Genomic DNA, 16789 nt, shown 5'->3' with positions numbered 1-16789 from the left:
TGGAAACAGCTGTTTATTGATAGAAAACAACTAGTTTCTGTCTGTTTATTATTCTGTTTTGGTGTTCTGAAATGCAAAAATGTATGCCACATATTGGTTTTATTTCTCGGACTAAGTTCTTTTAATGGCTAAAGAACGTTTGAAAATGAAAGAAACAAAAACATGATCAAACCCTACAAGTCAAGATTGTGTGTCACAAAAAAATCTAAACACAGAGCCGAATACATTAAGCCTCCAGTGCTCATCCAGCCTGCAAGCATGCTGTTTTGTTAATGATTTAATCTGGAAACACACGATCCATTACTGCTTCTGTTCAGCCATTTAGTGGCCTGATAACATTAGAAGCAGATGCATCGGGGGTTGGACTTGGCACACAGATAATCTCAAGTATGTGTTATAATTGCATACTTTCCCAACTTCTAACAAGTATTTGTGCCCAAAGAAGATTTTATTTTCAGTCTCAATGTCAAAAGGTGTCTATGTCTATACTGTACCACCACCAGGTTAAGAGGAATTGTGAACCATCTTCCTGTAGTGTGGAGATCTTGCTGCTTGGGCACAAAATACTACTAATCCTGAAATATTATTCCCTAAGTTTGCATTTGTAGTTGGTTTGCTGTACCTCTCTATTGCAATAAAATACTTGCTGTTGATGCTAATTATGTCTAGAATCTGCAAAATATAGGCTCCATGCAAAATAGTGCACGAGAACTAGCACTGCTGGATGTTTTAGAGCTGTTTTTGCAAAATTTGGAGACAGCTGGCTGAAATATTCAAGAAGGAGGCAAAGAGGAGTATGTATATATATATATATATATATATATATATATATATATATATATATATATTTTTTTTTTTTTTTTTTTTTTTTTTTTTCTTCATGAATTTATGTTGAAATTACAGAGACCCACCGGTTCCAGTAAAAGTCTTCTCAAACATGCATGTCTAGAAAAAATAGCAAGGAGAGGAAGACCAGACCTTCCATTTTAAATCCATCCAGCTAATTCCCACCTACGGGTCTGGCATTAAAAGAAGCAAACCTGTCTCAGAGACTATCAGTGTGTCGCAGGATAAGTATAAGCAAATGATGAATGGGCATGTTTTTCAGCTATATAATAATACTGACATTACTGCAGAAGGGATCACAGGGTAATTAATTTTAGTGACAATACTGCGGTTCGAAAAAGAAACCAGTATGATATAACCAAACATCAAAGTCTAGATCACATTTAAAATTAAAGATTGCATCAGATGAAAAGAACAGGACTCCTGGAGCAATAATGCAATTAATGGAAGCTGTTCAAAGAGAACTGAAAAAGGAAACTAAAGGAAGCAAGAGGGCAAGCCAGTCAACATGTTTGAACTCCACCTTGAAACAATAACAACTATGGGATACATTCATACAAATACACTGAATTATTTTTGCAAACATGGTGATTCTGCTGAGTGTAATTGTATCACTGATTGTAAAAATCTGTCTTCTATAGTCAAAGGAGCTTGCAAAGAAAAGCGTCTGGACTTCTTTAAGTTGCTTGAAGACGTTTCACCTCTCATCCGAGAAGCTTCTTCAGTTCTAAGGTCAAATGGTGGAGAGTCCCAGATATAAACCTAGTGGGAGTGACCCCCACAGAGGGACAAAAGGACCCCCTGATGATCCTCTAATCACCTGGGCCAAGGTGTGAAATTGGGTGTGGGACCCAATCAGCCAGAGTTTCGGGTGTGTTCATTGTGAAACCTGGCCCCACCTTGTCATGCGAATTCCTGAGGTCAGATGGCCCAGGATGTGAGTGGGCGTTAAGGCGTCTGGGAAGGGATCTCAAAACTGGATTATAGAGTATCACTTGACACAAACAGAACTGATTCAAGTACGGCAGCCAAGGGTTTTTGAACAATTTTTATTTTAATATTAACAAAAAGCACAAACCTCAAAACTGCAAACTACAAACCTCTGCCAAGGCAGCTCACTTGCTGGAGAGTATTCACTTTTAAGGGAATAGTGGTGTAATTTGTATATAAACATATGTATGAATATGTAATGCATAATATGAATTGATTTACAAGTAACTGGACATGAAATACTGCAGTATGTTTCTAACTCAACAGGCAGCTCATTTTCTTCCTCTTTGTAAAACATTCTTTAAATGTAGAGTACAACTGGGGCCAACTTTAAATAACAACAAATGTGAAATGTAAAAGTGAGATCAGAGGGGAAAATTGATAGGATATTTAGATGCAAACTACAGTCATATTTAGAATTCCCATATAACAGTGTATCATTTCCTAAATGGTCCCAATGCAAACAAAGGCAGTAGACTTTTTAGCATAGTTTTAAAGATAAAATGTGTTTTATGAAAGTCTGACATAATGAAACTTTCACCTTAATGAAGAAAGGGTCCAAACTAACACGATATTTAGAATTTCCATTTATCAATCTTTATATATGCCTATGTGTTGTCAATACAAATAATTGCAACAAAAATCTGGACATATATACCATTGTTATCGCTTTAACCCAGACCTTCCCAAAGTGTGGGGCCCGCCCCCTAGGGGAGGCGCAGAGCCATTGCAGGGGGGGGCGTGGCATGAAAAGGCAAAAAACAAAAAACAACGCTTGGACACTGCTAGCATGGGGGCCTACACAAACGCAAAGCAGGAGATGAAGCATAGCTGAATATGTTTCCAAACCAACTTCATTCTAAGCCAAAGACTAGAAAATGTGGTGAAGCATAACTTCCCTTTGGTTTCACCTGCACAAGTGCCGAGGTAGGTCTCCCCTGCAAAATTGGTTTTCCCTTCGTGGGGAGCACCGCTGAGCTCTCCACATCACCGACAAACAACATCCCACATTCTTGATTTTTAGTTCACAAACACTTCTTGTAATGACTAACTACTCCTGACATTTTGGAGATGTTAGCTCTTTATACAGTAAAGTTACAGCGGGATACAAATAACATCAGGCTGATCCTGCCACGATTTGTTCCCCCTGTCTAAATCCCGGACAAACAGTATTCTACAGCTGTTTATCTTTTTGAACCCATTTTGCACAGAGAGGCATTTTTTTTTAAATGTATTGACAGCAATGTTGAATATTATTACACAGGAAAAAACAACTACATGTAAAATAATCACGTGTTTATACGTGTTTATATGTAAGCGTGTAAAACCTGAAGATAGAGACAAAATACTGTTAATCTGACTATGTGCCATTCTGCAATTCCTTTCATGTAAACAATAACGTGGCGCACAGCTGACGTGAAAAAAGGCACATACCTTTGACGTTGCATGACAAACTCTGTATTCCTCGTCCACACGCAAACGCAAAAAATGAGTTTTAAAAATCTTCGTTTTCGGTGATTCCAAACGGCGTTTACGTGTGGACGACACAGCTGCGTTTTCAAAAATATCTGTGTAGGTGCGGACGTAGCGTAAAAGAGTTAATAGTTTATTTTCTTACTACCTGTAATTTATTGCAGATTACTTGTATTTGCTTAATTGTTTACTAAATGTTTGAGGTGTGAAATAAACAGCAATTGAGCAAAATATGGGTGTGTGTGGTTGGAGGACGTGTTAGTGCGTGCGTGTGTGCGCGCGCGAGGGGGGGGGCGCGAATATTTTTCTGTAAAACAAAGGGGGTCCAGCGAAAAACGTTTGGGAACCACTGCTTTAACCTTTAGATCAATCTACAGAGCTTGAAGGAGAGGTCAGAGGTCAAACATAGCATGATGTTTTCAATTTTATACGGTCATTTCTATATGTTGACAATACACACCACACCTGTAAGAATAATAGTCTCTAACCTATGAGCCTTTTGGTCCATGTTCAACCATTTTCAATAAAATTGACCTTCAAGAACTTGGTGGATGTACATTTTAATGGCTTATTAGCATGACTTCACTCTACACCCCTACAAAGTTTTATCAGAAAGCATTCAAAACTTTTCCAGCTTTTATATTTACAGACAGCATGACATGTAGACACTACAAAAAAGCCCAACCTCCTTGCTGAAAGAAAATATATGCTGAAGTAAAAACTGCTTTTAATCTAATTTTGGGCTTTCTGCCTTTGTTGACAGCCTAGCAGTAAAGAGTAAACAGGGGAGGACACAAAGCAAGGACAAACAGGACTGCTTGAACCCGGGACATTGCATTCCAGCCATAACACATATGAGTGTCTGCTAAACCAGTGAGCTAAACCACAAAGACCTGAACTGCTCCAGGTCTGTGTTCTGCATCTGTTTCTGAAATAGCCCGTATCCTACAAAAAATAGGAAGCATTACTGTTTTGAAGTCAGAGAATCAGACTGCTGTAACACAGACACACAGCTCACCTTTGACCTTTAACCTTTCAACTGAAAATCCACATCACCAACATTAGTTGTAAAATTCACAGATTCATGTGTGAAACAACTGTAGAGGAATCTTTGATTCTGAATTTTGAACATTTTACTATTTTATATTTTTTTTCTGTCTCAGTAAAAAAACAAAAACAAACGATAAATTAGGGAAGCTCTGCAAGCGCGATTGTTGAGTTTATGGGGTTTTTCCTAGATGTGAAGGACATAATCGTGTATCACTCGTCATAATTAATGTTACACCACACCATGTTTTTGGTGTGGATGGTTGAGTATTTGTATAAAAATGTGCAATGAACACAATAAATCATATTCCAAGTTATACACACAGACCTGGCTTGAGGTAAAATTACAGAGACCTGCTGGTTCCACATTTCTTTGTTATTAGGGCAATTTATGCTGAAACAGGCGTTTAGAGTGGCTTATGTGTCATCTGTTGAATCCAGCAGAGGGCAGTGTCTGACTTTCTAATGATAAAACTATGACGGTTCAGCTAGTATCTCTTCTCAGGTTAGACTGTATTATTTAGTATCATCTACAGTTTTTGGCTTATAATTACAATTGTGGTGTTTATGATAATATTAATGCTGAGATATGTCGAGATATGCATTCTCTGGACCTACAGAGATATTTGAATATTCTACTTACATCTGTATGTATACAGCATATATGACGAATGTGCAGGAGGGAAAGTGTTCAGGACAACACTGACATCAACCTTTGTGTGTAATTAGACAGCATCACAGTGTAACAACATTCAAACCACTCCAGGAGTAGTGGGGAGCAGCATAATCCACCATAACACTCAGTTTGAAAATATATGTGTTTCTGAAATAAAAGCCACCTTACCTATGAGTATCCAGGATGGTCAGAGGCCCAAAATAGCTTAACTGTGTGGTGGAGCTCTACACTGAGGCCCTCTGTTCCTGTTCAATTTACACTAATCTTTATTATAAATTCTGTCTGCTACAGTATACATCACTATGCTGCTTTAATCGATTTTAGGTAATAAGTCAAAACATTTTCATCATAAAACAACTTGACCAAACACAGTGGCTGTAATGGAGAAAACCACTCAGTTACAACTACAGCACATTTTTGCTTTCTGTCATGTTAGCAGTTTCAGCAGTGAACATGTGAGCTAATTTTAACTGACCGAGAGAGAAACTCTGCAGTCTTTCAGAGTCGTATTTTAGTACATTTAAGTGAGAATGGGAAGTTGTCAGATGCTGTGTGTACAGTGATGCCACATATGTATATATGTGTATAAATATTTATAGACATCATCACAAAAGACAAACGTCCATGTACTGGAATAGAGACATATGTTTCTTAATTTGCAACAATTTATGCACTTCTGTAACAGAAGTTGTATCTTTTCGTACATGGATGCATGAATATAAGATTACATGTAAAATGTATGTACTCAACTGTCAATACAGACTTTGTAATAATAAAATTAATACTTAAGTACACTTTACATGCAACATCTGTATTGCATCTAACATGAAATGTCATTGTTCATACTTTACCAAGCTGATATATGTTTAATAATGCAGTCAGTGCAGTACGAGCAGTCTTTATTTTTCATAAACTGCTGAGTTAATGAGAATCGCTACGTGACATCGATAATGGAATCAGAGTCTGACTGCTACAGCATCATCATCAATGATCTCACCAAGTCAGGCATTTGGCAGAATTTCCTGATACTTTTCCAACAAAGGACTAAAAATGACTACAAATATCTGCTTATCGATTAATGATGAAAATGCTTTCCAGATGGTCTCAGTGTAGACACTGTTCAGCACGGCTTGTGCGTCATATCCACAGGTTATCACACTTATCACCAACTTCAGAGCACTAGTTTTCTTACTTGATATTTTAACGATTTCTGGCTATGAACTGTATGTTTAATATTTCACAGACTGCAAGATTAAGACCTCCCATATCCAACAATTCAGTTTTCTTATTCCCAGTGTATTAGACTGTTCTGTCTATCAAACTTTATGGAAACTATTATAAAAAGAAGCTAGGACCTATTTAGTCACCCCAGACTTTGCTTAATTACTTGATGATTTAAACAGATATTATTTGATATTATTCTTTGAAACTAAGGCTACACGTTAACCCAAAACAGGCCCAGTATCTTTTTAAACTTGCCTCTATAATGAAAGCTGTAAGACGTGATGGGATTTTACATGCAAAGCTGGATTACAGATGATGTTTTTTCTGCCATTTCTGTTCTTTCTGGGACGTAAACAGTTGGATCTCGTCTCTTTAAATGATATCACTTGTTTCTATCAAGTATGACTCAGCAGGTTAAGGCCAATAATACTGCCTCAGCTATCAGTACTTGAGCTCCATTAGGCTCTTTCATCTTGTCTGTACTCAAGTTTTCACAGAATTATATATTTAGATGCTCAGACCACTCTGCGAAGTTGAGCTTACGCTTTAATGCAAGATTCAAATTCAGAAGAAAAGCAGTTTGTTGACCTGCATGACACCAAAAAGCTATTTTCAAATGCAAAAAAAAAAAGACTGCGTTATTTTTAATCCACATAATGTTGGCAATCTGTGGATCCAGCTTTGTAGAGTCACCGTTAACAAACTGCTGAATAGATTTAAATCTTGCATGTTCTCTGTTTTCATAAATACAGAGAACTCAACCGTGTCTTATTCAGTGTTAAAATAAGAGTCCACAGCAATGGAACAAACCTTGAAAAAAACAGAAGTGTTATCAGACAAACTGTTGAAATGCTGAGACGGCTTGTCTTTCGAGTTCTGTAAGCTCTTTAATGCATTTAATTTGAATGAAATTAAACTTAATGTAATCTTTGTCGAGTAAAGTATCAGTAATGTTGGAGTAATGTAAAAACAGCCTAAATGACAAGTCAGGTTTTCACTCTAATATTCTGGTCTTTAACTTGCTGTGTAAAGAGCACTATATAAATAAAACAGAGCGGAGTGTAAGAAACTTTATTTCGTACCACTACGGGGGTCTCATTTTCTTAGGATGGCAAGATTTTTGAGGAATAGAAATACCCACTGACTGACATTTTGTGATAAAAATATAAAACATACATTGTGTGATATAAGATAATAATTGTATCTGTTGTAGTGCTTATGGGGGTGGTGACAAACTTTCTGAAATGTTGTTGCAGGAAAAAGGAAGAAACAGAAAAGAGAGGAAGAGAAACTTCAGCTCCAAAAAGGCAGCAGATATCAGTGTGGAGAGAAGACTGACGAAGAACAAGACGAAACACGTAAACTGTTTAATATATTTCAAAATATCTTTTTAAAAATGTAAATCTGAATGTAAAGGTTTTCATATTTATAGCAGTGCTGGCAAAATTAAGAGATCTTATGCATTCATTAAATATGGTTGACAATATACATATATTTATGATATGAGGGGTATTTTTACTCTGTAGGGATCCTTTTTTTTTCATTAATTAACCTCCTAGGACCTGGTGTCCACATATGTGGACATCACATTTTGGGTTATTTAGACCAAAATACAAAATTTTGCTCTACAAGGGCCTGATATCCACTTACGATGACATTATACTGCTACTGTTCTATCAACATTTTAAACGAATAGCCTCATATGTGGCTTTTATTTTTCTTAAAAACAAAAATAAGGTTAAAAAAATCTAGTAATTCTTTGTTTTTACATTCATCGGGCAAATATATCCCAAATATCAAAGAGAAATTAAAAATGCATGCCGTGGAAGAGTTCAGGTCTTAGGAGGTTAATGTTTCAGAAATAGATATCACAAAGATTTTTACCATAAAGATCTTTATGGTCAATTACTACATAACTAAGCATGTGACATCATTTACTGAGTTGTGAGAAGAAGACTTTTCTTGTGTTTTAAATTTTGTTTTAATTCCTTTATACTTCTTTAATTTGCTTTATCATCTTGATTAGTTATTCTGTGGAAGGAGAGACTGAACGTGTTGCGCATCGAATATCCAGGATGTTTGTTCTCATCTGGTCAACTCTGTTTTTCTCTGTAAAAGGCAGCAGTGCTGACAAAGGTTTGCGTCTGCTAATTTGTAAACCTGTATTTCTGCCAATATGATTTTTGTATATATCTGTGTGTGAAACTATTTTCATGACATGAATCTAGATAAAAAGCATTTATTCACACTCACACATAATTTAACAGTGCCATTGCTATCTGTTGACTTGTATGTCATAAATAAATCTTTTGTTAACTGCACATATAATAAGATAAGAAATGTGAAACCTTTCATCTTTCCCTTTGCATTAACAGGTGCCTCAGTCTGGAGACGACAACACTGTAGAGGCAAAGGAAACTGTGTGACTCTGAGTGAGCGAGAACTAACAGCAGAGGCTGGACTCTGTGTTGTGATCCCGTGTTCTTTCACTACTGCTGCTAACTTTACACCCAAACATACAGTTTGGTACAAATGCGAAGCGTCTAAAAAATGTAGTGATGCTGACATAACATTTCACAGCAACAAGAACAATGAAAAAGTTCAGTCTGGGTTTAAAGGACGAGTCTCACGTTTGGAACCTGATGTGAGTCAGAAAAACTGCAGCATCATCATTAATGATCTGAAAGAGTCTGATTCTGGATTTTATCAGCTCAGAGTTACTGGTGTACTGAATGGACAACAAGGTGGATTCACATTCAGTCAAAGAGTAACTGTTTCTATTAAAGGTATGAAAAGTTATTCCAAGAACAATCATGTAGAAACACGATATTAAGTCATGTACAACAACATATTTTGTATTTTTTTTGGTCTTAATGAAGTATTCATTCATTTTAGGAAATTGTTAACCTCTAGCTGGTAGCTAGTAGGAACTGCAGCAGTTCCTGGTAAAACCTGTGTTTGCCATTAACCATTTTACCAAATATTTTATTATCTGAGCCCAAATCCAAGTAGTTAAACTTCAGACAGTTTATGTGATTTCATTAATGCCCAGTATTTCCATTAGGTATTGAACAGAAGCCTACAGTAATGATTCCCACACTGACAGAGGGACAGCAGGCCACACTGACCTGCACTGCTCCTGGTCTCTGCTCTGGATCTGTTCCTCAAATCACCTGGACATGGAGAGGAGAAGGAGGGACTGAATCTTACATTACAGGAAACAGCACTGTGTTTAAGACTGAGGGTCTGACTCCTTTCACACAAAGACATGTGTCAACTTTGACCTTTAACCCTTCAGCTGAACACCACAACACCAATGTCACCTGTAAAATCCGCTTCACAGGTGACGCGACTGCACAAAAGACTTCAGGTTTGAATGTAAACTGTGAGTACTTTTACAACCTTAAGTTGACTTTCCCCCCTAAAATCTATTTTATTTTACAGGATCATCTTTTCACTTGCAAGAATTTTGGAGTTATGGAAACTACATGACTGGGATTTATGTGTATTTGTTTCATAGATGTGAAGGAGGTTAACATCACTGGTGTTACAACTGTCAGGGACGGTGAGGCTCTGAATCTGACCTGCAATGTTCACAGTTTCCCTCCATCTCTGATTATTTGGTCTAAACTTGGTTACAATGAAACGCTTCACATTGACACTGGATCAGCCAATCTTGTTATCATCAATGTAACAGCAGGATATGCTGGACAATACGTCTGCACAGCTAAATATATGAACAATACCCTGAAGGACAAAGTCAACGTCACAGTGATATGTGAGTACACAGCTTTATGCTTTTGGACGGAATATATTTCTAGCAGAAACACAAGCCTACATCTGGTTTTTGTAAGTATACAAAAATATATCCATTACAAAAAAGTGAGCTGAATAAAAAGCTTGATTAGCGTTAATATCTACAGGTAGGATTAAAATTAGGAATGAAAAATGAAGGTCGAATGTTGGCAAAAAAGCCGTTTAAACATAACATTCAGACATTTTCATAGATGCTGATCAGAAAGTGTTGGCTAAGCCTGCAACTGATCAGCTTGCCTGTTTTATGTTACTGGAAGTCGGCACAGCTGCCGTCCCCTCACCATCATCGTCACAGCTTTCATTTTTAATGTACTAAAGGAGTTATTAATGACTTTTCATACTGTTTTCTCTGCATCTAACATGTTGGGAAAGAGGAAGGTCATCTAGTACAGTGCTAAGCTTATTTACTTGCTGATTGTAGTGAAAGGTTAGTCAGTAGTAGCTTGCCTCACACAGTGGTCTCCCGGTTTACTGTGAAAGACCAGAGTTTTAGACCACAATACGTGTGTGAAAATCACCAGAATAAAGGCTTTTACATGCTGGATGTGCAAAATCTGGTTTCAATGGACTCAAATATTCTTAAAGCGGCCATGCACACCTACTGCATACTTATGTAGGATGAATTTGCACAACAACTTAGGATGAGGATAGCTGTGGAGTTTCAGTGCGACAATGGGTGGGTTGATTGCAGTGTTTTTAAACTTGTGCTAATGCTAATGCTGCTCCCTGTTGTTTATAATGTGACAAAAGATTATTCTGTACAGGTCGTCTGTATAGCAAAATATTTGAACATGACTCTTACATTATATCTGAATGTGTCTGTGTACGTTAACCTTATTATCTGAGGTTTATATGCACAGTAAAGGTTACGTCTGTATTTCTTTTAAAACAAAGTTTGCTTATATTTAATCATTCTTTGAGTTATTTTCTAATTTCTTATCTTAAACAAAATATTGCCATTTCTTCAACAGATAAAAGGATACCTCAAATCATTGGAAACACAACTATCAAGGAGGGAGATGTCCTGAATCTGATCTGCAGTGTTGAAAGTTTCCCTCCATCTCTTATTATGTGGTCTAAATTAGGTTCCAAGGCAAACCATCATAACGACACTGGATCTGCTACACTAGTCATCCCAAATGCAACAGCAGAACATTCTGGACAGTACATCTGTACAGCAAAATACATGGACAGTGTCCTGAAGAAAGACACCAATGTAACCGTGATATGTAAGTACACAACATCGTGCAACATCGCGCAGAAAAAGTATTCTTGGCACAGTTTCCTCCATCGGACAACCGTGCATTGTCAACATTGTGCATTGTGCAGTCAAATTTGTAGACATTTTTAGATTGTTGGCATTGACTGCTAGCACTAAAAAGCAAACAAAAAAATACATATTGAATAAAATGCAGACAATGTAAAATATACAATAAAATGAACATTCCTGACAAACAAAAAATTACAAATGTGCATTCAAGAACCATTTGAATTTACTGATCACATTCTACAATAAACATTTTAAAAGCTGTTGGTATTTGTGGCACTTGACAGTAGGTATATAGTGTTACAAACAAAGATGGGCAGTAACACGTTAAAAGTAACACATTACTGTAAAGCTATTATTTTTTCAAGTAACGAGTAAAGTAAGGGATTAATATTCCAAAAAAAGCTGAATTGGTTTACTGTATCTCATGACAATGATGTGCGAGCGTGCAACGTCCATAGCAGCAACAGACGTGTGTAGATGAACAATGGATTATATGGAGGGTGGGAGAGAGTACGACCATGCAGCATTTAAAGCTCGGAAGTACTGAGATTACTTTGTTTAATTCCGTAAAAAGTGACAGAAACATTAGTGTCCACTGTACACTCAGCGTGGGAAAAAAACTTTCTACAGTGAAAAATTAAACCTCAAATCTGAGCAAGCACCTGCCCTGCCACAGTGTAACGTTGAATTGTGTTCATTGGTTGAGAGGAGGCGGTAGAAACCTTAGCAGGATAGTAGGAAAAATACGCAATCACACTGAAACTGGGAATTCCACAGCATATCCTTTAATGCACCTTTTCTTCATCAACCATACAAGGCCCGGTTGAACGGCTGTTGCCTACGAAACATGACACACAGTGTTCATACAACCCGTAACATTGCAAAAGTTCCTGAAGAGGTAAAATATATAAAGTCTGTCTCTTTCCATGCACTCGCGTGCAAACATGTTGTTCATGTCACTACCCGATCTGTACCAGAAACCCGGTCAGTACCACACATGCGCAAATCTTACGTCACTTCCTCTCTTTGCCAACATTGCGACATTTAATATATTTGAATGACACGGTTAGCGCCCAGTTAGCTCCTAGCATTTCTCGACAGCTCTGCCTCTTTTTCGACTGCCCGGGATATTTAAACAATGGATACCTCCATATACAAACAAATTCATGCATTTCTCCTCAACGGAACAACAGCGCCATAAAATAAGAAGAATGGTGCCTAATTACAGACTTAATAATACAGACTTAGTTATGTGTCATGTGAAGATTCATCAGCCAGATTAAGTGTTTACTGACAAATGACAGTGATAGGGGACATCATCATCACTATTCCAACAATCCTCTCCACACAGACAAGCAGAAACACATTCGACTATCACTAAATCAAATGTAACACGCATACATGAACATGATTTGTAATGATGCAAGTTCAGTTTACAATAGGGCTCATTTGCTCGGTCAGCAAGTGACAGTATCCTCGTACATTGGGGCGTAAACTGCCATTAAACGAAACAGAAGAAGAAGAGAACATCTGCACATGCACGGTACGGATCGGGGAGCCCTGATCCGTAACTATCTTTTGATTTTTTGTTTTTGTCTACATTATATTGAAATGTTTCATTATTGCCGACATTTTCCCTTGTGGGACAATTAAAGGATTATTCTATTCTATTCTATTCTAACATTTTAAGAGATACGTATTATTGTTAACATCTTAACAGATACTCTGACCTGTAACTATTGTAAACTGCTTCGAGCGGAAATAGACACCTTTCGCACATGCGTGGTACTGATCGGGTTTCCGGTACGGATCGGGTAGTGACAGTTCACAGATAGGGCAGTGGCTCATACTAATGACATCATAAACCCCTGACTTAGGTTGCCTTAAAGAAACACCACACAATTGTGACTGTTACAACGGGAATGCAAAATTCACAGAGAAACCCCCGGATTATTTTGTGCTTCTTATTATTGTTCTAGCATCAACACACTACTTTTCTTACATGTTCATGTCTACACAGCTGTACAGGGTATCATTACACATTTCCATAGTATAATGTTTGTATGACAGTGTTCTTTGAATGAACCACTTAAATGTGGTTTTTAGATACAAGGAACCTTCACATCATTGGAAATACAACTGTGAAGGAGGGAGATGTTCTGAGTCTGACCTGCACGTTTGAACGTTTCCCCCCAGGTCTTATTGTGTGAAAAAAAACGTAGTTCCAACACAGACATTCATAGTGGAACCTACAGTGAATTGCACAGTGACACTGGATCTGCTACACTTGTTGTTTATAATTCTGTTTATAACATGTTTATAACATTCTGGACAGTATATCTGTACAGCAGAATATTTATACACGACTCTTACATCTTATCTCAATGTCACTGTGTCTTGTGAGTAGTTTAACCTTGAATCTGAAGTTTATATTTTAGGTTAACTTTCCCTTGTTTTATGATTATGATCATGTGTTTACAGGGTTTTCAAAGATACAGAAGGGCTCTGGATGTGTGCTTCAGTCAGAGGTTTTGACCTGTGTGTGTATCAGTGAAGGGTTTCCTTTACCTACTATCAATTGGCCGCTACTGAAGAACCACACTGAGTACTCTGTCATTACTACTGTGTCAAACCACACAGTCAACAGCATTATCAGTCTAACTGTAAAAAGCCATGGCAACAGCACTGTTGAATGTGTGAGTAACAATGGAAATGGAGAAGAAAGAGAAATCCTCCTTATCCATCAAAACTTGTCTGAAAAACATGGTATGTGCTTTTTCAAATTATCACCACTACCACTTTCTATATCAAATAATATCAATATCTTTGTAATCAGACATTGATTAGTTAGTTTTTTCCATTTACTCTATGTAATATAAAGAAAATGTATTAAGCTTTTTTTATGTCGTTTCCTTTGGTTATAGAGCAATCATCTGGTGTCAGGCTGGCATACCTGAAAGTCACTATTGCCTTTTTGACTGGGGTACTTTTTTCAGCAGTCCTTTGCTGTTTGGCCAAACATTGCTACAGGTACAGCATTTACTTTTATAACTATTATTAGGATGGATGGATGGATGGATAGATAGGTAATTACTTTTTTACTATAAAATTACTCTTTTCTCCAGAAACAAACAAAAGACTTCCAGAAGTTTGGAGATGAGGACACATCAAGATGATAAACTGGTATTTATGTTCATTTGGCTTTTTTTTTTTAATATACTTGCTTTTTAGTTAGTTAATATGTATGCTCTCATTTGTCATCAGTCAAGATTTTATTTTGTAAAGACACTTCCTGTTATGTTGCTGAGAATAATCGAGAGTTTATTAAAACTCTCCTTCATGCAGAAACATTCATGCAGTTTCTGCTGGAAGACCTGTCTGCTAATGTAGACACTAAAATTCAACAGGAATAGATGAACAAAGTTTTAACAAAACAAATATTCTTTGTACACTAAAATATCACCCAGTCCCGCGATGCAACTGTCCCACAACCCAGGACTAATGTTCCTTATGTGCTTACAACCAGGAGAGAAATTGCCCTTCCCCAGTGGGGACCACGTCCCAGGTGGATGAGGAGATCCCTCCTATCCTCATCTTGCCCCTCCACTAAGCTAGTCACACCACAGCTCAGCTCGCACTCTGCACTTGAGTCTGTCACTCGATTCCACTGCGGCTTCCCTCGTGGCATTGCTTTTAAAAACAGACAAATCAGAGTGAAATCATGCAAATAAAAACCACACACAAATAAACAATAAAAATCAATTATAAAAGACAAATACAAATTTCCACTGTGTGACACTAACACCTGTTAATATATATTTTTTTCACATCCTGATCCAAGGTTCTACAATGTTACAGTATATGAATTGGGTCAGATTCATGCCACAATTATTTGGTTCCATTTATAAGATCAGCCTTCATTTTTTGTTGCGTTTAATTCAGTTCAGAGAGGGAGGTTTTGGATAATCTCGCTAAAAGACAAAATCTACTGAAAACAGTTAATTAACTGGCACAAAACGATCTGCTCTTTGGAGGGACTGTTCTGGAGTCTGAGAAGGAATAACTCTGCTAAAGAATCATTCCCTTTTAAACACACCGCAGGCATATATAGACATTAAAGCTCTGTTTAATCAACAATACCAAAAAGACACAAAAAGAACAAAACAAGCAAACATAAAATGCAAAGTACATTGTGAAAGATTACAACCAGTAACTGTCAGTAACTAAAGGTTCAATTCTTACACCAAACTGATAAAGAAAAAAAAAGTAAAAGAAGAATTTTGTTCTGTATGCATAGCAAAATGTAAAAATACCAGACAGACGCAAGTGACTGACTCTTTACTTTGTACCTAACAGGTCTATGATGGTCAAGAGTTACAGGACAATCTGACTCTTAACTCAAACAGCGGGCCAAAAGAAGTGGAGTATGCTGACATTAATTTTTCCTTGTTGAAAAGAAATGGTGCCAGAGAGGCAGCAAGGAGGCAAGAGAGCACAAAGACAGTATATGCTGAAATTAAGAAAGCAGTCGAGGAACGGGAAGATGATGCTGAAGAGGAAGGTGAAATGCTGGAGGCCAAAGAGGACGAGATGGTAGTGGAGATGGAGATGAAATACCGTGAACCAGAAAAGGAGTTAAAAATGGGAAAGGAGAGAGTGTACGCCACTGTGAATGATGTTACTGATGAAATTTGAGGAATGTTTTATTGTGGAGTTGATTGAGATAAAGAATCTCTCATCACACGTTATGAACACCACGCCTTTACATACAACAGCAGGAACTATGCAAACATTCATTTACCGAAGTATGTGTGTGTATAAAATAACATTTCTACACCTAAGAACCATATGGTTCTGGTATATAAAGTGCACAAATAAAGTTAGAGTGTTAAGCTTGCTATTAACAGTAGAGATACTGCACAACAAAATAGGAACAAAAAAAGCTTAAATATGCAGAAGTGTTCGCAGACAAGCTCTATGCAGATGAAATGACGTCATGCCAAAAGAGGGAAAGTTTTTTTTCTTTTCTTCTTTAAGCTCATTAATGCATTTGATCTTTCTAAGGAACTTCCTTCTTTATTTACCGTATATTACTGTTTACTAATATATGCACATTTGAACCAGCAGGAAAGCAATGAATTAATGGCAATACAATGAGCCAGTAAGTGCTGAATGCTGTTGAAGTGATGTGAAGACAAATGGTGTGTATATGTTATATTTTCTGTCTGATATTGTAGGCTCTTCATTTGACAATGGAAAGACCGTTGAAGTGATTGAAATACAATAAAATTGAAATTAATGTATAAATTGTAATGAATTCATTTTACTGAAATTTCTGTTTCTTAAGATAATAAGAGTTTTCAGGACTAGGTCTGCACTATAATGTTCCTCAATGGCTTTTTAGATCCTGCTTTCTATTGAGCTTAGCTATTTAGTTTAGGTAGCAG

General features: G+C 37.0%; 1 protein-coding gene across 4 annotated transcripts; it reads left to right on the top strand.

Moving 5' to 3' along the window:
• Window positions 1-2746: 2746 nt before the first annotated feature.
• LOC113032858 (sialic acid-binding Ig-like lectin 5) lies at window positions 2747-16652 on the top strand. 4 transcript variants are annotated; one of them, XM_026186007.1, is made up of 11 exons: window positions 2747-2763; window positions 7513-7614; window positions 8283-8392; window positions 8632-9042; window positions 9321-9641; window positions 9777-10034; window positions 11044-11301; window positions 13824-14108; window positions 14267-14372; window positions 14468-14525; window positions 15699-16652. In XM_026186007.1, the coding sequence occupies exons 3-11, from the start codon at window positions 8332-8334 to the stop codon at window positions 16035-16037; spliced, it is 2097 nt and encodes a 698-aa protein (XP_026041792.1). In that variant the 5' UTR covers window positions 2747-2763; window positions 7513-7614; window positions 8283-8331; the 3' UTR covers window positions 16038-16652. The 4 variants fall into 4 exon arrangements, with proteins under 4 accessions (XP_026041792.1, XP_026041794.1, XP_026041791.1 ...); XM_026186009.1 differs by lacking the exon at window positions 2747-2763 and adding an exon at window positions 4052-4216 and having other exon boundaries at window positions 9321-9626; XM_026186006.1 differs by lacking the exon at window positions 2747-2763 and adding an exon at window positions 4052-4216.
• The last annotated feature ends 137 nt before the right edge of the window (window positions 16653-16789 follow it).

Source organism: Astatotilapia calliptera, chromosome 11 (genome assembly GCF_900246225.1).
Source record: "Astatotilapia calliptera chromosome 11, fAstCal1.2, whole genome shotgun sequence".
NCBI classification, from domain to species: Eukaryota; Metazoa; Chordata; class Actinopteri; order Cichliformes; family Cichlidae; genus Astatotilapia; species Astatotilapia calliptera.
The sequence above is the reverse complement of the archived record's forward strand: the minus strand, read 5'-3'. Positions and strand labels throughout refer to the sequence as shown.

What these genes read in the sequence shown, in the direction of transcription:
- LOC113032858 (XM_026186007.1), top strand. Translation starts at nt 8,332, where the DNA reads ATGTTTGTTCTCATCTGGTCAACTCTGTTTTTCTCTGTAAAAGGCAGC. An exon ending in AGTAACTGTTTCTATTAAAG is followed by an intron (nt 9,043 to 9,320) that starts GTATGAAAAGTT and finishes TATTTCCATTAG; the next exon opens with GTATTGAACAGAAGCCTACA. An exon ending in TTCAGGTTTGAATGTAAACT is followed by an intron (nt 9,642 to 9,776) that starts GTGAGTACTTTT and finishes TTTGTTTCATAG; the next exon opens with ATGTGAAGGAGGTTAACATC.